Source organism: Aotus nancymaae, unplaced genomic scaffold (genome assembly GCF_030222135.1).
Source record: "Aotus nancymaae isolate 86718 unplaced genomic scaffold, 86718_ANA_hifiasm-v0.15.2.pri h1tg000058l, whole genome shotgun sequence".
NCBI classification, from domain to species: domain Eukaryota; kingdom Metazoa; phylum Chordata; class Mammalia; order Primates; family Aotidae; genus Aotus; species Aotus nancymaae.
In genome coordinates this window covers 40,583,235-40,608,370 of record NW_026988472.1, presented here as the reverse complement: position 1 = coordinate 40,608,370, position 25,136 = coordinate 40,583,235, and the positions used below count along the sequence as shown (strand labels likewise).

The window sequence follows — 25,136 nt, the reverse complement described above, 5'->3', positions numbered from 1 at the left end:
ATTGGATTTGTTAGAAAACACTGAAAATACTACTTAATATTTACAAGGCATCCTCCTAAAATTCTTTATTACCTTAACAAGTTTATGTCATGGAAGCATATTATTTGGTATTTGTGAGTTTCTGTTTAAAAGGTTGTACTTAATCTTATACAGTTGCTGGATTCATTGGAGGAAGGTCACCCTGTAGTAACTTGTGGTCAACCCCTCCTACTCATGGTCCTGGCACTGAGTTGGGAGCAGTTTGGGGAGGATCCTTGTATCTGTCACTACAAAGGGGAGGTACACCTGAGAGTTACAATGCTGAATCACCATGTCTTGAAAAGTTGAAGCCGTTTGTATTTTAGGCACTTGGATACTCACTTAAAGAATAGATAATTAATCTACCATTTAAGGAACTAATCTTGAGAAAAATAACCTTTCTCACACAAGGAAAAATCAGTTGATAGGGTTCCCCCACCATCTACACAGTATCCAGATGAAGGGCCTGCACAGAGGTCATTCAAAGGCAGGAAAACCAGATCAAAAGATACATTACATGTTGCCTGAAGAGGTCGGCGAGGGGGTCTGATATCTGAAGATCTGTATGTTTCATAAACTGTATCACTTCATCCACAGACCAGGTTGAAGGGTCCTTCGAGGAGGCTTGTTTCAGGACACTGGGACCAGGTACAGCTATATAGCTTGGAGCTTCAATAGGGGGGAAAAAAGACAAATCATACTTGATCTGATCATTATCCTGAAAGAAGAGATGTTAGGTAGGGAATAATGGTCTCATTCCTGGAAGCTTCTGTTAAGTTCCTCAACAAGGTCTCAAGACTCCAACTGTGAAAGCTTATACAAAGATGATGTGAGGATGGCTACACAAGAGCATCCAGTCTGACCTCCCCCAAACAACAAAAGCAGGTTCAGAAGTTACCTTAAAGCTTTAAAGATCACAAAACAGACTAAGCAACCCAAGGCATCTTTGGCCACAGGCAAATACAGCAAAAGATCTGTTACTTGGGTAAAATTAGGTTAATCTAATCTAACCTATGACTTCTCTCTTTAAGTCTTTCAAGAAATTTCAATCTCTATCTGTCTAGATTAGGTTTATTTTACTAGCTAAATCCGATGGAAATTCCCCAAATTTACAATTGTTTGTTTTTTAGGTTTTGTTTTTGTTTTTTTTTTTGTTTTTTTTGAGACAGGGTCTCACTCTGTTGCCCATGCTGGAGTGCAGTGGCATAAACATGGCTCACTGCAGAGTTGACCTCCCGGGCTTAAGTGATCCTCCCACCTTGGCCTCCCAAGTAGCTGGGACTACAGACACATGCTGCCACTCCCAGCTAATTTTTATATTTTTGTAGAGACAGGTTTCTCCATGTTGCCCTGGCTGGTCTCAAACTCCTGGGCTGAAGCAATCTGCCCACCTCAGCCTCACAAAGTGCTGGGATTACAGGCATGAGCCACGACACCTTGCCAAATTTACAATTTTATAATTGCTTAAATGCATTCACTTTAATCAAAGAATTTCAATAATCCCTTTATTTTTAATAAGCAAGTAAGTCCATTTACCGAATCTCTCTCATGTATTCAATAAGAATATTTTTAGCATTACTCTTCAGATTCCTGTCTCTTGTGGCTTAAATGCTTATCTGAATTTTGAAGAAAACAAGATTATTTTCTGCTAAACTAGGTCAGAAATAACTTTAACATTTAATTCCTTTATCATGTTTAATTGCATGGTAATAGATATTTTGGTTGAAGATTTGTATGTTAAAAAAATACGTAACTGAGACATGAAACAATTTAAGTGTTCAAAAGGTTTTAATACTCTTTATTAAGTTATGATGAAATCTGTGTCCTGACAAGTATTCACTTACTCAACCAGAGCCCTTAACTCCCTAAAGTTAGTGTGTGATAACTGAAGTGAATTTTGTACTTAGCTAGGAAGATCTGTTTCTTTAACCAATTTTAAGTTTTTATGTGTGTGAATTAGCCAGAGGCGTACTCTTTCTTTCCTATCATCTAGGCTACGGCCATTTTAGAAGCATTCTGAGTATTTACCCAGGGGAAGGGTAAAGAAAAACAAAAGATAAAAGAACTTATAGTGCTTAATTTTTTGTGTGTAACTCTGAGGTTTATTTCTTTCCAACATCACAACTATGATGTGAAATAAAAACTCTATACCAAAATATATCTTCCCCTCCACATGTCAGAGAAAAAAATGTTGGTCATATCTACAGAGAAATTCTGCTGGGCTGTATCCACCCAAGTAAAAATGATGATGGTGTAGACCACCCTGTGCCTAAGGCATTCTGACAATTTAGACAGAAACGCCATCTCCTTTAACTCAACAAAGACACAAGGTAATACATGAAAAATCATTGGCAAAGCTAATCATAGCTCCCACTTACGTTTTTGTAGAATTCTGGTTTCTATCATCATAATCTGGTACATTTATGTTTTGAATAACATGTAACTAGTTTTACAGATTACTGCAGATAAACTATATGTAAAAAGATATGATTTGGGGTACAAAATTAATCATATTAAAAATAAAACAACCATAAGATTTTGTTTTTATTCTAGCAAGAAAATATAATTTACTTGAGCCTACATCTTCAAAACAATCAGAGAAGTTTGCAAACATTACATTGCTGTTATTCAAATAATTACATGAAACAAACTAACAATGTGAAAAATAATAAAAGTCCAGTCATGCTTTTCTCCTGAACGGCTCTGTCTTACATACACTGGCATATCAATAAATATTTCTGGAATAAATATAATGAAAGTATGAAAGTGATTTGATTCCCCCCAACATTATTGGATTTCTTTCCTATAATAAAGATCAGCAATATTTTTCATTCAAATAATGGGACAAGGCAGGACAGGAAATTGTGTGAGCATCATTGAATGTTAGGAGTGGAATCAGCTTTAGGTAACAGTTCAAATGCCTTAAAAATAATAGTAATGACATCTGTAGACAGTTTCTAATGGAAATGCTTCCTATTCTTGGGTGATACAAGCAGCACAGGAGTTAAGAGTACAACCCCGGAGTCAGAGTGATTGAGTTCAAGGACTGGCCCAGCCACTTTCTAGCTGAGGAACCTTAGCCCAATGAATTCAAATTTCTCATCTGAAAATGCTTACCAACACTTACATTTTAAGGAATTGTTGTAACAATATAATGTAGGAGGCCATATGAAATATTATATGCCTGGTGTATGTCAGATAGTGATGAAGATGATGATTATTTCTATTACCAGTGGGTAAATTACTAGAAAGCAATGTTATTACTATTAGCCTCTACATTCCTAAGAAGACCAGAGGCTAGCCTTCTGAAGCCCCAAGACTGGCTACCTTAGCACAGCAGTGTTTGACATACATTCCGAAGTGAGATATTCAGCATTAGAAGTAACCTTGTACTGAGAAGGCCTGTCTTCAAAAGGTGATACTTTGTGAAAATACATTAAAATGCAGGGTATACTAGCCCTTATGGAATAAGCATCTATTGTTAGACTCTGCAAACCATGTCACTCTAAAAGCAAAGACAATCTCCAGAGGAGATGGGGCTGACAATATTAAATGTGTCACAGTGTGTGCACAGTGTGGTTGCCCATCAGTAACACCCATGAGGAAAGGCAAGGGAGTTACTGGGTTCCCACTTCCTTCACTCCCTCAACCTTGCCTACATGCCTACCTGGAGAAAAAGGACAAAACATTTATTCCCACCCTCACTCTCCTGCACCCTTAATCCTTCAAAGGTACAGCGTTAGCCCTCTTTGCACATGGAAGACTGTTTTGGATCCTTCTAAATGGCAACAGGATGTTGCCCTATTTATGCATGTCATGTCTTCCTGGTGGGTCTGAGGAAGGATGTGGAGAACGAGGAAATGGTGTGGCTGTGGCAACAAGATGCCAGCCCAAATCCAGGAGTCAACGCGGGCTGGAGCCAGGAAAGGTCTCAAGAGAGACTAAGAAAAGTATACAACAGAAAGGAAGAAAGGAAAGGCACTGTCTTTCCAGGTCTCAGAGTCATGAGAGGTTTGTGCATCCAGACAGGACCCAAGGAAATGATAAATTACAACTGCTTAAGCACTACTAATCTGAGAAGTCTCTATCAGAGACATGGTTGGTGATCCAGATCCCCAGAGACAGTTGTGATGTCAACAGGACTGGAGGATCGATCCATAATGGTCTGACCCTGACAGTGATGTGAAAGGAATGACTCAGCCTCCCAAATTTAGCACTTTCTCCAATGTGATACACTCTCAGAGGATGCTGTTAGGTGTGAAAATCTCAACGCAAAAGACAAACACAATGAGAATTACAATTTTTGAACATACCTTCACTTTTCCCCTCTATTTGGAATTTAACTTCATCGGGACTGCTCTTGGGGGATGATTTGTCCCCAACTACTGGTGAACTTGTGGTGCCTGGGACACACAGAGAAAAATCCTTGGAGACTGAAGTGTGAGTATACATAGGATTTCTACAGGCAGGATTCAAACAATTTCCTGAATTTAGTGATGAGCTCTTAGAATCTTCTGAAAGATTTTCCTCTTTCGGAATGCCATTTCCCCCAGCAAACAATGATGCTTCTACAGAAAAAAAGACAAAGGAGGCTATCTTCAATAGACTTACAGTTCAAATACTAATAAAAGGTAAAAAATCTCATCCCTAGCAACAGTTCACTTAACTTGTGCTATACTGAACCACAAAGTTCTAACACAAAGTTCATGCCTATCCCCTCCTTGGCATGCATGCATGCATTTATTGAATGACTGATTGAGACAGAGTTTTGCTCTTGTTGCTCAGGCTGGGGTGCAGTGGCTTGATCTTGGCTCACTGCAACCTCCACCTGCTGGGTTCAAGCGATTCTCTTGCCTCAGCCTCCTGAGTAGCTGGGACTATAGGCGCCTGCCACCATGCCTGGCTAATTTTTTTTTTTTTTAGTAGAGACAGGGTTTCATCATGTTGGCCAGGGTGCTCTTGAACTCCTGACCTCAAGTGATCCATCCTCCTCAGCGTTCCTTGGCATTTATATCAATGGACATTGTCCTACAGTCCAAAGCGATTCCGTATCACCTATATTTTTCATGGTAACTTACTATCATTTGCCAGTCTTGCCACCAAGACTATAAACGCCTTATTAAAGCATTCGTTTTTAGAAATGCAGTTCTTCATTGCTATTTGTTATAATATGATCATACAGTTGGTTTCTAACATTTGTTTACTACTTGGGCAGTTAACATTTTCTTTGGAGAAATGCAGTAGGTTTTTCTATTCTTCTTTCTACCAGTTTTTAGCAATACAATAGTGAAGGGAAAAGGTTATTACCATTTTTTTTTAATCTATGGAGAAATGACAGCTGGGCACTTCTGAAGGGAATGAATGAAGTGTTCAACAAAGCTGTCAATGTAGTAGCCTAATTGCCAAACTTATTTGGGCAAATATACCTCCCTACTTCCAATACTACCACCCCAAGAGTATACACAAGTGGTAGCAGAGAAACGTTTCTTCCCAATCCTGGGAAGTGTACATGCTATTTACCTTCAGAGGCATACTCCTTTGTTTTGGGGAGTTTAGGAGAGAGAGGAATAGCATACGGTACAGATTGCTGAGGAGATCGTTTGGTGCTCTGCTTTTCTGTTACATCTTCTTTTGCTGTTTAAAAAAAAAAGTTGTCTGTTATAACGAATTAATATACTCAAGCATTTTCGTATCATCAGCATGAAACACTTCTGCTTCTACATCACCTGCCTACAATAACTTCATTGACAACTTCTCAGTTATTTGATGTTCATGAATAACATGTGTCTATTTCATCCTATTTTATATTTGCACTGAAATAATATTCAAAACTTAAAAGCATTTCCAGAAGGAGTATATCTAGGCTTCTTTATTCTGGGGGTTATCAGATCTCTCTAAATATCTCACAAGGCGGTGAGGCAACCCATTAAAATGTGTCTAAAATTACCTGGGAAAATTGTTCCCATGAACCAAAGGAGTTAAAACTTCAGAGAAAGGTACGGTATAATGAATACCTATTTTGTTAAATAACAATCCTAGCCTAGAGCTACCCTTAAAACAGGTCTACTGCTTACTTATCATTCAGCCAAATGCACTTCTACCTAAAGGACCACTCTGTAAAGCATGATCCTGAAAGTAAAGACAGCATTAATTATCAATTATACCCTAAGTATCAACAAATATCCTGGTTTAATCTCCCACTAAAAGGACAAAGAAGTTATAAAGGAACTCTAAAAATTCTGATAGTAGACCTCAAAAGGGAAGAAGAATTGCAATGAGTATCAAAGTCAAACTTCATCTGGTTCAAAATTTTGGCTGAGGGTCAGGCATGCTTCTCAGAATCTTATGATGAGTAACCTTTAGCTCAATCTAGTTACTCAGTGAATCCCAGTGAGTCCAGTAGAGCTCTTACCACTTTAGCTTCATTTTTAATAATGGACTATAAAACCAACAGGCAAAACATATCTCATATTTCTACAATTAATGAAGACATTAAATTCTAAGGAAAGAAATAATTGGCTTGTCATAACTATTTAATAATATGGAAAATTCGAGTACTAAAATATAGTTTTCTATAAATGTTTATTTACTTCAGAATCTTGGCAAGATTAGAAAAAGTCTATCTTTTATTTGTAATGTACTAAGGCTTTATGAAAAGTTTATGAAGCTGGGTATGGTCTATCTGGGGCTGAAACAAATATAAAATTGACTCTTGACTTCTGCTTCTGGGTATTGTAGTAAGCTAAGGGAGGAAAGTGTTCCTACAGAGATCGAGGAAAAGCCAGGTAATTTACAAAGTATTTTTTAAAATCATCAGAGAAGCAATTCCAGGATGACTGATCAAAGACTTCCCAAAATCTACTCCTTCATAAGAAACACTGAAAACACTGGCAAAAACTATAAAAACTAACTTTTTCAAAACTCTGGAAATTAAAGACTTGCCACAATCCAAAGTGTTTAAGAAAAATGGCTGGATCTCAGAAAAAAACATCAAATTCTGTGGCATTTCAACTTCCCTAATATAATACCCCTCACCCCATTTTCACAGTAGCCTTGAAAACCAACACTTCACAACTACAGCAGGTATGAAAAACAGCCACGCAGTAGTCACTGGAGGGAGCACAATGGGTTTGGAGCTCTCCAAAAGCCCCATCCCCAGAGAACTATCACTATTAAACCAGTCTTGCAGCTCACTGAAAAGCTCCTTTTCAGGGTTTGTCTTTATTTGACCTGAATTAGAGCTTGTTCCCTAAGAACAACCCATTTCCAGGGCATCTGACCGGGGAAAATGGTGGCAACTGTTTAACTTTGCAGCTGCCTGAGACAACATTATCAGTCAGGGCTAACAATAAGTTGGCCAAAAAAGCTTAAAAGGAAAAACTGAGTATAAGATGTCCCTCAGGAAACTCTGAAAAACACAGACATATTCCTGGGAATCTAGACGGTTCACATGCATATGCACAGATGTATATATGCATGCCCAGGAAAGACATAAGAAACCCCTAATCTTTCATCTCTGGTTGACCTTGAGGCTCTGCACAAGGTCGACTTATAAGCTGCCTCTTGGAGCACTGAAGTTATGTCCCAACATACACAGAAAATCCTTTGGCCAAGGCTGGGAGATACAATGATTCCAGGCATTTAAGGAAATTTCTACCCAATCATTAGCTAACCACATTAAGCTATCCAAGGAAACTTCAGTGGCCACTCTTAACAAAGAATACGGACTTTACAGAAGTAGTCCAGGAAAGTCACTAAACAGACAGCACCAGCAACAACAACAAACCCTAGGGAGAAGGGAATCTGATTTCCAAAGTTGCCATTTACGTGATTTTTAAATGTCCAGTTTTCAAAAAAAAAATGAGACATGCAAAGAAACAATATGGTCATACAAAGGAAAAAAAAATCAGTCAATAGAAACTGTCCCTGAGGAAGCCCAGACATTGGATTTACTAAACAAATACTTTTTTTTTTGAGACATAGTCCCACTCTGTCTCCCAGGCTGGAGTGAAATGGTATGATTTTGGCTCACTGCAACCTCTACCTCCCAGGTTCAAATGATTCTCATGCCTCAGACTCCAAAGTAGCTGGGATTATAGGCACATGCCACCACACCTGGTTACTTTTCTTTATCTTTAGTAGACACAAGGTTTCACCATGTTAGCCAGGCTGGTCTCAACTCCTGGCCTCAAGTGATCTGCCCACCTCAGCCTCCCAAAATGCTAGGATTACAGACATGAGCCACTGCACCTGACCTAGACAAATACTTTAAATCAGCTATTATAAATACATTCAAGGAACTAAAAAATGAAAATCATTTCTAAAGAACTAAAGAAAAGGCCAGTGTATTAGTCTGTTCTCATGCTGCTAATAAAGACATACCCAAGACAGGGTAATTTATAAAGAAAAAGAGGATTAACAGACTCACAGTTCCACATGGCTGGGGAGGACTCACAGTCATGGCAGAAGGCAAAGGAGGAGCAAAGGCACGTCATACATAGCAGCAGGCAGAAGTGCCAAGCAAAGGGGGAAAAGCCCCTTATAAAACCATCAGATCTCATGAGAACTCACTATCACAAGAACAGCATGAAGGTAACTGCCCCCGTAATTCAATTACCTCCCACCGGGTCCCTCCCATGAAACGTGGGGATTATGGGAATTACAACTCAAGATGAGATTGGGGTGAAGACACAGCCAAACCATGTCACCTCATCTCTACTAAAAATACAAAAATAAGCCAGGCATGGTGGCACACACCTGTAGTCCTAGTCATTCTGGAGGCTGAGATGGGAAGACTGTTTGAACCCAGGAGGCAGAGGTTGCAGTTAACCAAGATCACACCACTGCAATCCAGCCTGGGTGACAGAGCAAGACTCCATTGCAAAAAAAAAAAAAAAAAGTGGGGGGAAGTGAAAAAAACAACCCCAAAGAATAGGATAAAATATATGCAAAGCATATATCTGATATGGGACTTGTTTCTAAATCTAGAATATACAAAGAACTCTGATGACTCAACAATAAAAAGACAATGAACCCAATTAAAAATGGACAAAGGATTTGAAAAGACATTTCTCCAAAGATATATGAATGAAAAATAAATAAATAAATAAATAAAAGATATATGAATGGCCAAAAAGCACAAGAAAAGATGCTCATCATCAACCACTGGAAAAATGCAAATCAAACCATAACGAGATACCATTTCACACCTGCTAGAATTGGTATAATGAAAAAGATGGACAATAACAAGTGTTTTCAAGGAGAAATTGGAACCTTCATTCACTGCTGATAGAAATGTAAAATGTTATAGCCTCTTTGGAAAAGTCTGTCAGGTCCTCATCAAGTTAAACAGAGTTAACCATATGACCCAACAATTCCACTCCTAGGTTTATACCCAAGAGAACATGTATCCACACAAAAACTAACATACAAATGTTCATTGCAGCAGTATTCCTAATATCCAAAAAGTGGAAACAATACATAAGTGCATCAATTGATAAATGGATAAACAAAATATGATATAGCCATACAATATTATTCAGCCATAAAAAGGAATGAAGCACTGATATATATGCTACCACATGGGTCAACCCTGAAAATATAGGCTGGGCACATTGGCTCATACCTGTAATCCTGGCATTTTGGGACGCCAAGGTGGGTGGATCACCTGAGGTCAGGAGTTCAAGACCAGCCTGGACCTGGTGAAACCCTGTCTCTACTAAAAAAATACAAAAATTAGCCTGGCGTGGTGGTGGGCACCTGTAGTCCCAGCTATTCAGGAGGCTGAGACAGGAGAATCGCTTGAACCCAGGAGGCAGAGGCTGCAGCAAGCCAAGATCACACCACTGCACTCCAGCCTAGGCAACAGAGCAAGACTCCATCTCAAAAAAACAAAACAAAACAAAAAAACACATTATGCTAAGTAAAAGAAGCCACACACAAAAGGCCGCATATTATATGATTCCATTAATATGAAATGTCCAGAATAGGAAAATCCATAAAGACAGAAAGTCAATAAATGGTTTCCAGTGGCTAGGGGGAAGAGAGATTGAGGGATGACAGCTCATCAGTATGGGATTTCTTTTAGGGGTAATGAAGATAGTGGAGATGACTGCACAACTCTGTGAATACACTAAAGAATATTGAGTATAAACTTTAAAAGAGTGAAATTATGGTATGTGAATTACATCTCAATAAAGTTATTATAAAAAAAAGCATTCTAAAGGTATAGCAGTCATAGAAACTAATAAAATCAAATTCCAGAAGGAGAAGAACCATTCTAATCTAAACTGAATATTTCGTCAATTTTTTTCCCTGTAGGAATTTTCTGATTCTTGGCACTACACTGAAATAGAACTTGACACAGGCAGAGGGCTATACCCAGGCAAAAATAAATCAAAAGATTTAGCAGCTTAACACAGCTGGAGTGACAAATAAGAAACTCAAACTCATAGCTGGTTTCCCCCATGGGACATTTGCTAAGTTCTAGAGCTATACAGGAAGCTAGGGAGCTAGGCTGAAAATTCTTAACAGGCACGCTGAAATCTCTCACAGTCTCATGGTGCTTAAGAAATAAAGACCCACCGGCGGAAGAGTTCTAGCTCAAACACATAAGCCATCTATCCCTAAACACAAGTGCAAAGTTATGATAATATATGACGTAGAAGACTGAAGAGCTGAGCAACAAACCTCTGAAGGAGAGAAGTACAATTCTCCAGTCTTTCAAGGCTAAGGAGCTACAGAATTCCCAAGTTCTCAATCAAAAGCCCGGGAAAGTAACACCTGAAGAATAGGGAGGAATCAGAGATAGACTGAGTCTTACTAAAACTGCTATTCAGCCCCAACCCAGCTCCATCACTGAATGGGATGAGCCCTCCCTCTTTCTGCTTAAAAAAGAGGAAACTCTTTAAGATAGATATCTGGAGCTTCTGCAGATCTTGTATGTACAGTGTCCCACATAGAAAAATAATAGTGGTGGACATGCAAAGAAGTAAGACCATATAACCAACAATTGAGAGAAAAACTACTGTTGTCAGTAGGCAAAGACTGTAACGCAATTTTGATGAATTTGTTCAAGAAAACAGGAAAAATGGACAGAAAAGGTCAAAGAATAGAAAATTTCACCAGAGAATTATCATCTATTTTAAAAAGCAGAAAGCTAATAGGAAAGTAAATTGAGGCAACCACTTTGAAAAACCGTTTGGCAGTATTTACTAAAACTTAAATCTATAAATTTGCTATGACCTAGCAATTCCACTCCAAGATAGATACAGGAACAGAAAGATGTGTATAGAATGTTCAAGATAATACTATTTATAAGGGTACAAAACGTAACACTATTTATAAGGGCACAAAACAGAAAGCACTCAAATGGATACATACCATGGTGGCATATTTACACAATAGAATATTATACAGCAATGAGAATGAACGATCTAACTATATGCAACAATACAGATGAGTCTTACAAACATAATGATGGGCCAAAAAAAGCTAGGCATAAGAGTAACTGCTATATGATTCCACTTCTGTAAAGTTCAAAAACAGGCAAAAATAATATATGGTACTTGAAGCTGGAACAGTAGGCATCCCTGTGCGAAGTGACAGGTAGTAGAGGATGAAAGGTGGTTTGACACATTAGCAGTACTTCCAGGATACTGGTAATAGCTACTTTTCCAACCAAGAACTAGTCATACAGGCATGAAAATTAATCAAGGTACATTTCTTGTACAATTTTCTCTATGCAGACTATACTTCAGTAAAATGTCTTAAAAATGACTACTGCTAAAATATGCAAACACTAGATTTCCCAGAATCAAAGTCTCCTAAGAAGAACACTCTATCTTAAAAAACTATTTTTAAGTCACTTATTTTATAAATGTAAGAAAAATGGGATACTGGACATGAAATCTTAGTAAGAGTCAACCTCACATTTATATGCAACTTCTTTAACTACAAGCTGACAAGAAAAACTAACCTAAGAGTTCCAACTCAAAGACATTTTCAAGTGGCTAAATTAAGCTTCTGTGGCCGGGCGCAGTGGCTCACGCCTGTAATCCCAGCACTTTGGGAGGCCGAGGCGGGTGGATCACGAGGTCAAGAGATCGAGACCATCCTGGTCAACATTGTGAAACCCCGTCTCTACTAATACAAAAAAATTAGCTGGGCACGGTGGCGCGTGCCTGTAATCCCAGCTACTCAGGAGGCTGAGGCAGGAGAATTGCCTGAACCCAGGAGGCGGAGGTTGCGGTGAGCCGAGATCGCGCCATTGCACTCCAGTCTGGGTAACAAGAGCGAAACTCCGTCTCCAAAAAAAACAAAAACAAACAAACAAACAAAAAAAGCTTCTGTGAAAGAAAACTAGTAACCCTTAAAATAATGTAAAATTTATGAATTATTCAGTGTTTTTTTTTTTCAAATAGTTACCTATTCTGATCATTTGATTAATCTGAAATTCAAACATTCTGTGTTCAATGAAGAAAATTCAAATATTCTGTGTTCAATTTAAAGAAGAATTACGTTTTCTTTAAAATCTTTCAAAGAATGGGATTATGTAAATTACTGGCATTCTTAATGCTTTGTGTAAGAAATCAGGAAACTGGGCCTGGCATGGTGGCTCATACCTGTAATCCCAGCACTTTGGGAGGCCAATGTGGGAGGATCACTTGAGGCCAGGAGTTTGAGACCAGCCTGGTCAAGAAGGTGAAACTCTACCTCTACTAAAAATACAAAAATTAGGTGGGCATGTTGGCAGGCACCTGCAATCCCAGCTCTCTGGGAGGCTGAGGCACGAGAATTGCTTGAACCCAGGAGGCGAAGGTTGCAGTGAGCTGAGATCATGTCATTGCACTCCAACCTGGGAAACAGAGTGAGACTCTATCTCAAAAAAAAAAAAAAAAAAAAAAAAAAATCAGGAAATTGTACTCTTGACATCTCCAACTCATATTTTTCCCCTTAGAAACAGAAAACCTATCACTACACAGATACACCTCTTCCCACACAGGTGGCCCTTTCCTTTCTAGTCATCTTCCAATTTTCCTACCATTTTTGATGACCTCCTACCTCTCCTGAAGGAGGGAAAAAAAAGGATAATATCACATGAAAACATGAAACTTCACTCTCCCTCTTCCCCCTAGTTCTGATAGCTACCTTTTATTGCTCCTACTTCATGCCAGGCATAAAAGAGGTATCCACTTCGCAGATAATGAAACTGAGAATTACAGAGGCTCAGTACTTTGTCTATGGGCACATAGCTATTTAATAGCAGGAGTTGAATTAAAATGTAGGCCGGTCAGACTTCATAGTCTTACAGCATAGAGATTACAAGGGCAGGACTGGAACCCAGGTCTGACAAACTCCAACACCTGGGCTCTCCATGCCATTGCTTCTCCATGTATACTTTTTGCGAGCATGTCACAGCATCATACCTTTATTTCAAAGGGATTTACTGGACATTTGGGGAGAAACTGGAAAGAGCATTCCAGTTAGGAGCCTGCTTTACTAAACCAGAGAAGGGGTTAGTACAGTTTGAAGCAGGGTAGTGACAAGGAAATAGAAAAAAAGGGATGGATATGAGAGATGTCACTGAAGTAGAGGAGACAAGCTTTATGACGAAAGGTGCAGGTAACCAGGAGGACCAGAAAAAAAAAGGTAGTAGCTAGAGACAGTACCCAAGCTTCACACTTGAGTGGCATGTGAATTAGAACCCCTGGACTGAAAAAGAGAGTCTGTGATGGTACTCTGTATTTCCAGATTCAGCAGCACCCAGCCAAAACCATGGGGCGATAACACCTGAGAACTTCAGCTACTCTTAAAAGACCCACATACAATCCTGCCATGATCAGTAAAACATAGCTTTCACGAGTCAGATGAAAAAGAGACAAACCACTTCTAAAAAACAAAGAACACTTGCAAAAAAGCTGAAAGAGCTTTCCTGCTTTAGGGATCAGAGGCAAGAAATCCACTTTTGGTTCTACAGGATTATCTTACACCTAACTCTCTTATTTGGGCATCAGTTTGGAGTTCTTATGGAAGAGAAGCAACCATGGTTCAAACATCAAATTGAAGCATATCACAGGCCGGTCATGGTGACTCACGCCTGTAAATCCCAGTATTTTGGGAGGTCAAGGCGGGCAGATCACTTGAGGTCAAGAGTTCAAGACCAGCCCAGCCAACGTGGCAAAACCTTGTCTCTACTAAAAATACAAAAATTAGCTGGGTGTGGTAGTGGGCCCCTATAACCCCAGCTACTCAAGAGGCAGAGACAGAAGAATCGTTTGAATCAGCAAGGTGGAGGTTGCAGTGAGCCGAGATTGTGCCACTGCACTCCAACCTGGGTGACAGAGCGAGACTGTCTCAGAAAACAACAACAACAACAACAAAAAAGTATCACTCATTTGTCAAACCTTGATGACTGCAACAAAATCTTCATCTTTATAGTAAATGGGCTCAACATACTTTGCTAACTTCTAAGGATCATAAAGGTCAATAACTTTAAAGCCATACTTCAGTCTAATAGAGAATGTTTAACTCTGTGAGGTAGTCAAAATGAAGCCAAACACAAATAAACCATGGGCTTTGATTCTCAAGTTCATTATGAATACAAGAAATTACTTTTCTACTTTGAATGAACAAAAACAACTATATGTTCTACATTGCTAATTAGTTCACTGTGGCTAAAATGTTTACTTTGAGGAGAACACAAGGGAAAACAATTACACAAGATTCTCAAGTTAAACAGTAGTATAAAAGCTTACGTAGCATATATGTATGTATAGAGATATGTGCATATGTATTTGGAAGTCACAATAATGTATATTAGTGGCAACATAGAAAATAGAAGCATGTTTTAAGACCTTCATTTGTTTTCAAAATAAGAATCATTTTTTCTTTTTAATGTTTATTTCTTTTTTACAAAAAGCATCTTTTACTCTGCTCCTTGTATCATTTTGTTTTTAATAAAGAGTTATTTGTATAAAATCTTCATTATATTCGTTGTATTTTGGAAATAAGTAATTTTATGCATGGTATTCCCATACTTTACTACCCAGTGTAATGAATTAAATGACAATGCTTATTTCTAACAACAAAAAAAAAGTTTACATTTTCTCTCACCTGATTGATTTTTATCATGCTCTGCAGAGCTATGAGTATGACCCCTGGAAGAACTAAAAGGCTGGCTACTCAAAAGGTTATCACACTGCAGACTGTGGCAGAAGTTCTCAAGAAAGCGAAGAGCAAATGATGCACTGTTGACTGGAGGGAGCTGGATGGAATGAGTTTCCCCATCAAAGGAGGCTATTAGGGGAAAAAAAGGATGTCAGAGTCATCTCAGACGGATGAGAAATACAAAACTAATTTTTAAAAACCATTATTTTAGGAAATGTATTATAAGTCTAATTTGTGTTTTTTTGTAATTCATAAAGGAATAATCTTAAATTATAAAAGTCCCTCTCATTCAAACACAACAGCCTGTATTGGTAAAAACATCCTCATTTGAAAATATTCTTAAGTCAGCAACAACAACAGAAACTCACTGATCTATAACACTTCCTTCTATTCCAAATATTCCATGGGTATGAATGTTGTGGTATCTGATCACAGCCACCAATTGTATCTTATCACTTAATGACTTCTTGAGTCACATTTTTATTTAGAACTTCTTATAGATAAAATATATTATCAACCAAGATACTCTGCCTATAATAATGAGCTTAACACAGCATGTAAAACGAAGAATCTGTGACTTTTGTCCCAATTTACAGTATTATTCTGACATCATTTGTCCATTTTAAAAAGTAAACTTTTCAAATCAGAGCTTAAAGTCTAGAAACATACATTATAACTCTTATAAATATTCTATTATACCAATATAATAAATATTACGGGCTGGGTGCAGTGGCTCACACCTGTAATCCCAGCATTTTGGGAAGCCAAGGTGGGCAGATCACATGAGGCCAAGAGTTCAAGACCAGCCTGGGCAACATGGCAAAACCCTGTCTCTACTAAAAATACAAAAGTTAGCCAGGCATGATGGCACAGGCCTATAATCCCAGGTACTCAGGAGGCTAAGGTGGGAGAACCGCTTGAACCCGGGAGCGGTTGCGGTAAGCCAAGATCACATCATTGCACTTCAGCCTGGGTGACAGAGTAAGACCCGGTTCTAAAAAGAAGAAAAAAGAAGAAGAAATAGGAGAAAAAGGAGAAGCAGCAGCAGCAGCAGCAGCAGCAGCAGCAGCAGCAGCAGCAAGGAGGAAGGAGGACGGAGAAAGGAGGGAGGAGGAAGGAGGAAGAAGAAGAAGGAAGGAAGAAGAGGAGGGGGAGGGGGGAAGAAAGGGGAGGGAAATGGGGAAGGGGGAGGGGAGGGGAAGGAGAGGGGAGGGGGAGGGGAAGGGTTGGGGTGATGGGAGGGGGAGAGGGGAGGGGGGAGGGGGAAGGGGAGGGTTGGGGGGATGGGAGGGAGGAGGGGGGAGGGGGAGAGGAGGGGAGGGGAGGGGAAGGTGAGGGGAGGGGGAGGGGAGAAGTGAAGGGAGGGGGAGGAAAGGGGGGGAAGGGGAGGGGAGAAGGGAGGAAGGGAGGGTGAGGGAGGGGAGGGGGAGGAAAGGGCAGGGGGAGGGAAGGGGGATGGCGGGGGGAAGGGTGGGACTGAATTAGATGATGTATTAGATGAGCATACCAGTTATCACTTCTCCGCCACGATTATCTGGCTTCAGGTATCCAAAAACAGCTTTAGCTTCAAGGGCACAATCCACACAGGCCTGCACAATCCGGCGAAGCACCACATTCACCGGGCCCGGGCCAAAGTGGTCAGGCAGCTGCTGGATTCTCTTTGGATCCAGGTGAGGTCCAAAGTTTCCATGTTTGTTTACATAGACACAGACTTGAGGAAAAATGCGTATGCAAACAGAACAATGAGACTGATTAAAATAAAGTTTGTGAACAGTACATTATCAATTACTATATCCCACTAGCCACTTCACTCACAGAAAACCTAAATATAGTTAATATCAATGATCACTTCTGTGACCTAAAAATATGTAGGTAAATATATTTCTACATTCATGCAAAGATACCAAACCCACAAAGAAACAATCAAAATGTTTATTCAGTTTTTTAGGATCTTGTCTGAATTGATGATATAAAACCTATAGACATTTTAGGAACGTCACAAAAATAATTCTTCATACATTCCCACATTATACAAAATGGCACAAAGACAGATGAATATTTTCATCTTTTAACTGTATACACACTACAAGAATTTCCTTTCAAAACAGGTCATCTTGCTATGCTTCTTTTTGGACAGAATTTCTTTTAAATCACCAATGCTGTACCTCAATTGTATTTTCTAAAGTAGCCAAATAATTTAAGATATATGTAACAGTTAACTTCTATTAATATACCTTAATATTTTATTAATTTTAAGAAAATAAAAATGTTCCTTCTATATATACCAAGATTCACTGAAGAAAATTTTAAAATAAACTCTTTCCTTAGTATAACAAAAGCCTATGATATAGAATCAATTCAACCATAATCACATAAATGCCAACTTCCAATAATTTTCTTTACCGAGAATCGACAAATGCAAATCAATATACCCTATAAAAACATGAGGGAGGCCAGGCACGGGGGCTCACGCCTATAATCCCAGCACTTTGGGAGGCCGAGGTGGACGAATCATCTCAGGTCTGGAGTTTGAGACCAGCCTGGCCAAGATGACAAAACCCAATCTCTACTAAAAATACAAAAATTATCTGGGTGTGGTGGCACATGCCTGTAGTCCCAGCTACTCGGGAAGCTGAGGCAGGAGAATCGCTTGAACCCAGAAGGCAGAGGTTGCAGTGAGCCACGATCGTGCCACTGCACTCCAACCTAGGTGAGAAAGTGAGACTCTGTCTCAAAAACAAAAACAAAAACACGAGGGCACATCACTACGAAAAATAAAATAAATTGTCCCCCTACATCAAGAAGCACATTATTTTTAATCCATTAATTAATATTTCAAAAATTTCACACACACATAGTCCAGAGAAAACTGTTTTCAGTTTTGCTATGTTGAAATATGTGATAATTCAACTTTGTGGCAACAGCCAGAGGAAGGACTATGTCATCCTTCAGAAATGAAATAGCTATTAAAAATTGGACCCATGGTGCTGATGGTATGGACAAATTCTACTGAACACAAGTGAAGCTAAACAAGGATTTCAATGTTTTATCTCCTTTGTATTATATCCATTTAGCTAGTCTTTCTCTAATTAAAAATCAGAAATAATAAACTGAAAAAAATGATGTTACAACAATCATTTTTAAAGTGACTTCTATTTTTAAAAAACTAAATTTATTTTTAGTCAGGAAAGAAAAATTAAAAGGAAAAAAAGTCCAGGGAATAGGAGACTGTAAGGGAAGTAATTTTTAAAAGGCATTAAGAAAAGGTTTGAGGCACCTTTGAAAATACATACAATACAAAAAGACAAAATAAATTTTGAAATGAGATAAAGGGAAAACAAGATTTGACAATAATGTAAATTTCATAAATCTTACTTAAGTGGGTAAAATACTTTAAGAGTATCTGAATTTTCAAGTGACTCTCGTATTTAAAGACTTTTTCCTTAATGTAAAATGGAACAATCGGAATTTCAAAATGCTTTAATATGAAAAATGCTAATATAAATGTTTAATATTATCATCCTTTTCCCCTCATTTTATTTCCAGGACCTCGAAGATACTGAAAATAATACAGAATAAAAGATTAGTAATTCTATACTATTTTTAAAATATGAATTTACCTGTAGACATCACTATTTTACATGGCCCAGAAGCGGCATCTTTATATAACACGCCTCTGGTCGTTGATTTTAGAGCAGCTGCAGATGTAGAACATATCACAGGCAAAAGTTTTTCCTGTTAAAAGCAAAGGGAAAAAAACCTAAGTATGCAATACTCGTTAATATATTCTTAGATAAGAAAGTCAGAAAATTATAAACATCATTGGTTTACAAAATTATTAGTTAGCAGAAGTCCTCAGGTTGGAAACCCCTGTGTGTGTCATGAACTGCAGAACTTTCCAAACTGAACTTCTCGGAAACCCATAAACTGTCCAGGTAGGGGAGGAAGAGACCAAAAGGCTGGGATTTCCTGTCCTACCCCTGCTCCAACTAATCACACCTTAGCCAAATTAGTTTATTCTGTAAAACTTACTTTATTTTTGAGATTCCCTGTAAGACACGTTTTTCATATTGCTAAAGACAAGTCTGTAAATCTCTAACCCAGAGCAATACATCCAGTAGGAAAAAAGTCTCAATAAGGCAGAGGACAGAGTTTATCTTCAGTAAGCAGCTGCTCATCTAGTTAGTCTTTGCTGTGTCTAAACCACATTTCTCCATATTAAATAAAATAATTCTGACAAAATCACAACAGATGGGTTGCTAAAGTCTATACAGAATTATGTCTATTGCCTATAAGAACCAACGTCTCCTGAGCATTGTTAAACTTCACTAGTATTTTGTTTATTTTACATCAATTCTTGGGGTTTTCCAGGAGCTACCTTCAAACATGACTCTCCAAAATAAGAGAAGGGATTCCTGTGCATCAAAAACGTAATAACAGAGGACATTTAAAAGGCAGGAACAAAGCAGTAAAAAACAGAACATTCAATGTTGTTGGAATTTATTTGCTTTAAATTAATGATTGTCATTTGAGTTGACAGTATTCTAGTAAATTACATTTTTTGTTTATTTAATATTGATACAATGTTCTTTATCAATGTTAAAAAAAACAAAAAATGTGATTTTTTTTTTTTTGTCTTGCTATGTTGCCCTGGTTGGATTTGAACTCCTGGGCTCAGAGGTTCCTCCTACCTCTGCCTCCCAAAGTGTCACTGCCTGGACACAATCATTGTATTTGTCAGTACTGAATTATAATTACTGGGTTGATCATCTCATTCTTTCATTATTTTAAAAATATGAAATCTGAATCCTTTGAGACATACCAAGACAGTATGTTTGCATTAACACTGCAAACTGAATAAAGGTACATTTATTTAGAAAATGTGCTCCTGCACTCCTCTCTTAAGGGGAGGAAGAAAATGACAACTTGTATCCAAATACGACATAGACAACATAAATATGTACGAGTATCATGTATTCATAATAAAAAGGAAAAAATTGTTTAAATAATATTTACAATATTACAGCACCTGTCCCTTCTCCATCTCCATCATCAAATAAATAATGTTTTCAAAGAGAGCTCTCCAAAATTATCAAATTACTTTGGAATTGGAAAATAAAGGAGTCAAAAGAAATTATTTGGTGTTATCTTATATTTTTGCCATTATATCGACTAATCACACAGACATTTCAAAAGCTGGAAAATATACATACATGTTAATTCTTTAAATGCATTTAAATTATCATTTCACTTTAAATTTCACTATTAACTTTTATTTTTCATTTTAAAAATTTTATCTGCTGCCATTTGTATTAAAATAATCTGCTTGATTTTTTTCAATGTTCATGACTATATATTTGAAGCATTTAGCTTTGACTTTTGATTTTTATTTTGTAAATTTTGAGTTTTTAAAGAAAAATATCAATATCAATATATTTTTAAATCATAATAGCTTTTTTTCCATACAGCAAACACAAGTTGAAACAAAATAGAAAAGTTATAGATACTGATATCAGATGGCTGAACTCAGAAATGTTTAAGATAATACTGCTGACATTTAATTGAGTCAGCCCCAAGAGATCTGAAAAGATTCTGTCTTTATATTTAGAGTGCATCTCTTGTAGACAGGATATATTTGGATCTTTAAAAAAAAATCCATGTTGATAATCTCTGTCTTTTTAACTAAAAAGGACAGTCCACTAACTTAATGCAATCAGAAGTATGTCTGAATCTGGGTCTACTTTCTTTTTTTGAGACAGAGTCTCACTCTGTCACCCAGGCTGAAGTGTAGTGGTGCGATCTCAGCTCACTGCAACCTCCGCCTCCTGGATTCAAGCCATTCTCCTCCCTCAGCCTCCTGAGTAGCTGGGCTTAGAGGCCCTGTGAACATGCCTAATTGTTGTATTTTTAATAGAAATGGGGATTTACCATGTTGGCCAGGCTGATCTCAAACTCCTGACCCCTGGTGATCCACCTACCTCAGCCTCCCAACGTGCTGGGATTACAGGTGTGAGTCACCTTGCCTGGCTGGGTCTACTATTTTATTGTCTGTTTTTGATTTGTCTCCTCTGTGTTTGGTTCCATTCCTCCTTTCCTTTCTGTTTTTCCCCCACTTTTAGACAAGGTTTCACTCCTGTTGCCCAAGCTGGAGTGCAATGGTGCCATCTCAGTTCACTGCAACCTCCGCCTCCCAGGCTCAAGCAATTCTACTGCCTCAGCTTCCCAAGTAGCTGGGGCTACAGGTGTGCACCACTGAGCCCAGCTAGGGATTTTTATATTTTGTGTAGAGATGGGGTTTTGCCATGTTGCCCAGGCTGGTCTCAAACTCTTGGGCTCAAGCGATCTTTCCACCTTGGCCTCCCAAAGTGCTGGGATTACAGGCATGAGCCACTGTACCCGGCCCCTCGTTTGCTTTTTTTAATAATTTATATTCCTTAGACTATTTTATATTGAATATATTTGAATATTCAAATATTCCTTAGAATTACACTTTAATTTTCTATTGGCTTTTTAGCTATACTTCTTTGCATTTTTTTTTTTACAATATTCCCGGGGGATTAGAATGTACATCCTTAACTTTCCACAATCCAGATAAAGTTAATTATTGTACCACTTCACATAAAATGGTGAAATCTTGCAATGATATAGCTTCATATCCCCCACCTCAGGCCATTACACTTAACAACTGTTTCATGTCTGCTTAATATAAACTCTGCAAGACTGTATTGTAATTAGTTATAAATAGTCATATTATTATAAGTCATTTGCATTTACCCTCTTCAAAGCAATTCCTTTCTCTTTGAGGAACCAAGTTTCCATTTGGTCTCATTTTCCTTTATTTTAGCCTGATGATTTTCCTTTTAGCATTTCTTGCAGTGCTGGTTTGACAGTGATTTATCTTAGTATGCTTTTATCTGAAAATGTCTTCACCTTCATTCTTTTCTTTTAAGCAAGTATTTATATCTTTCATTTTGTTTCATAGAAGAGTAATAAGGAAAAGATTTTCTTCACAATAGCAACAAAAATCATAAAATATGCAGAAATAAGAATAAACTAAAAGAGAGCATAAATTATATGAAGAAAACTATTGAACTCTACTAAGGAGTCTTTTCTACTTTATTAAGGTATAATTGACAAACAAAAATTATATACATTCCAAGTTCACCTTCATTCTGGAAGAGTATTTTTGATATAGAATTTTGGGTTGACAATTTTTTTTTTCCTTTCTGCACTTAAAAGATCTTGTTCTATTCTCTTCTGGCCTCCATGGCTTTTGATGAGAAATGTCACTGGCCAGGTGCAGTGGCTCATACCTGTAATCCCAGCACTTTGGGAGGCCAAGGCAGGCAGATCACGAGGTCAGAAGATTGAGACCATCCTGGCCAACATGGTGAACCCCTACCTCTACTAAAATAAAAAAAACAATTATACTGGGCATGGTGGTGTGTGCCTGTAGTCCCAGCCACTCAGGAGGCTGAGGCAGGGGAATCACTGGAACCTGGGAGGCGGAGGTTGCAGTGAGCTGAGATCATGCCACTGTACTCCAGCCTGGTGACACAATGAGACTCCGTCTCAAAAAAAAAAAAAAAAAAGTCAGCTGTCAATCAAATTTTTGTTTCTCTGCATGTACTTTTTCATTTTTACACTGCTACCTGTAAGATTTGCTCTTTGTCTCTGGTTTTCAACAGTTTGACTCTAATATGCCTCAGCTTAGATGTCTTTGTGCTTATTCTGTTTGTTCTTGGTTGAGTATTTTGTTTCTACATATTTCTATCTTTCATGAAATCTGGAACATTTTGAGACATTACTTCTTTGAATATTTTTTCTGCTCCAGTTTCCCTTTATTTTCCTTCTGGGACTCCAATTACACTGCATTGGACCTTTGATATTATCTAAAAGGTCTCTGGGTCTCTGTTCATTTTCTTTCTCAATTTTTTTATCTGAGTTTTTCACACTGGATAATTCTATTCTTCTATCCTTCACTTCATTTACTCTTTCTTCTGTCACCTCTAATCAATTCTGGTTAATTCTATCTGGTGAATTTTTTACTTCAGATATTGTATTTTTCAGTTCCTAAGTTTCCATTTGGCTCCTTTTTATCCTTTCTGTTTCTCCAGTAAGATGGTCTTTTTAATCAGTACAGTGTGTGTGTGTGTGTGTGTGTGTGTGATATTTCATCGAGGACCAGTTGAATAGTCACTTTAAAACTTTTGTTTGCTAGTTCTAATACCTGGATTATACTGGGGTCTGTCTCAGTTGATTTTCCTTTCTCTTGAAAACATTTTTCATTTTACTATGTATTTGGATAATTTGAATTACATTCCAGACATTAAGAATATTAATTTGTGGAGAAGATCCAAGATGGTCGACTAGACACAACTCCAGCACACAACACCCAGCAAGAGATACGCAGAAATCCAGAGATCTCCTAGCTCCAACCGAGGTACCAGGTGCACTTCAACGGGTCTGGTCCGACAGTGAGCAAAGCCCACTCAGGGCAGACCAAGGCGGGGAGGGGTGCTACTTCACCCAGAAAGTGCATCTGACCAGAGTCGGAGGCTCCCCCTCTGGTGCTCCAGTCCAATACAGCACTTCCCCCAAAGCCTCAGCAATACACAGAACAGGGGATCTTTGCCAGTCAAGTGCCGGGAATTACAAGAGTTGAATAAGAGCCTTCAGACTGAGCTATCACCCCCTCCTTCCACCCGCAGAGAGAGGGAGCTGTAAGCAGGAGCAGCTGGGCAGGCCCCTACCCCATGACCGGAGAGAGAGGAAGCTGAAAGGGGGAGACAGTCAGGTGAGGCTGGGCGGGTCCCTACCCTCCTACACAAACCCCAGAGGGCTGAAGCTCTGACTCTAGTGGGTTGCGCAGCCAGTGTCACAGTCTGAGATGAACCCTGAATGATCCAGCCCAGTGGAGGAAGGGCACAACCCACCACTAGAGGGGTGGGACTGGGCTACATGTTTTAACAAAAAACACAGGAAGCCTACGTAGCAACGAGACTGCGTTCTTGACAACCCAGCAGCACCTACAGGTCAGCAGAAGAGGCGGGCCTAATCTCCCAGTATAAACAAAAAAGACACAGGAAGCTTCCCTAGTAACCTGAAGGGAGTCCCTAGAAACCCAGTAGCGCCTCCACAGGCAGACAAGTGACCTCATCAAGCAGCTCTCTGACACCACAGCCAGGTAAATCCACAAAGATGGGAAAAAAACAGTGCAAAAAAGATGAAACCATCAAAGACCAGAACACCTCTTCTCCTTCAAGGGATCACAATTCCTCAACAACACAGGATCACAACTTGACCGAGGAGTGTGACGATTTGACAGAAACAGGCTTCAGAAGGTGAATAATAACAAACTTTTCTGAGCTAAAGGAACACGCTCTAACTCAATGCAAAGAAACCAAAAACTTTGAAAAAAAGGTCAGACGAAATGCTAATTAGAATAACCACCTTAGAGAAGAACATAAATGACTTGATGGAGTTGAAAAACACAGCATGAGAACTACGTGAAGCAAACACAAGTTTTAATAGCTGAATCAATCAAGCAGAAGAAAGGATATCAGAGATTGAAGATTAACTCAGTGAAATAAAAAGAGAAGGCAAGAGAAGAGAAAAAAGAGTGAAAAGAAATGAACAAAGCCTCCAAGAAATATGGGATTATGTGAAAAGACCTAATCTATGCTTGATCAGTGTACCTGAATATGATGGGGTGAATGAATCCAAGCTGGAAAACACACTCTAGGATATAATCCAAGAGAACTTCCCAAGCCTATCATGGCAGTCCAAATTTCAAATTCAAGAAATACAGAGAACTCCACAAAGATACTCCTCAAGAAGAGCAACCCCAAGGCACATAATTGCCAGATTCACCAGGGTTGAAATGAAGAAAAAAGTGCTAAGGGCAGCCAGAGAGAAAGGTCAGGTCACCCACAGAGGGAAGCCAATCA

The 25,136-nt window shown here is 38.6% G+C and overlaps 1 protein-coding gene across 7 annotated transcripts in view; it reads right to left on the bottom strand.

Moving 5' to 3' along the window:
- Positions 1–25,136, bottom strand: part of SCML2 (Scm polycomb group protein like 2) — a 116,238-nt gene that overhangs the window by 2,599 nt on the left and 88,503 nt on the right. For 4 of the 7 annotated variants that reach the window (XM_012434245.3, XM_012434238.3, XM_012434250.3 and 1 more), the window contains exons 9-14: positions 18,807–18,921; positions 16,694–16,897; positions 15,133–15,315; positions 5,539–5,652; positions 4,332–4,610; positions 536–687 (exon numbers count right to left, since the gene is read on the bottom strand). In XM_012434245.3, the coding sequence (XP_012289668.1) occupies positions 536–687; positions 4,332–4,610; positions 5,539–5,652; positions 15,133–15,315; positions 16,694–16,897; positions 18,807–18,921 (1,047 nt within the window). The remainder of the gene's footprint in view (positions 1–535; positions 688–4,331; positions 4,611–5,538; positions 5,653–15,132; positions 15,316–16,693; positions 16,898–18,806; positions 18,922–25,136) is intronic. The other 3 variants (XM_012434259.3, XM_064364486.1, XM_064364487.1) reach the window with 2 other exon arrangements.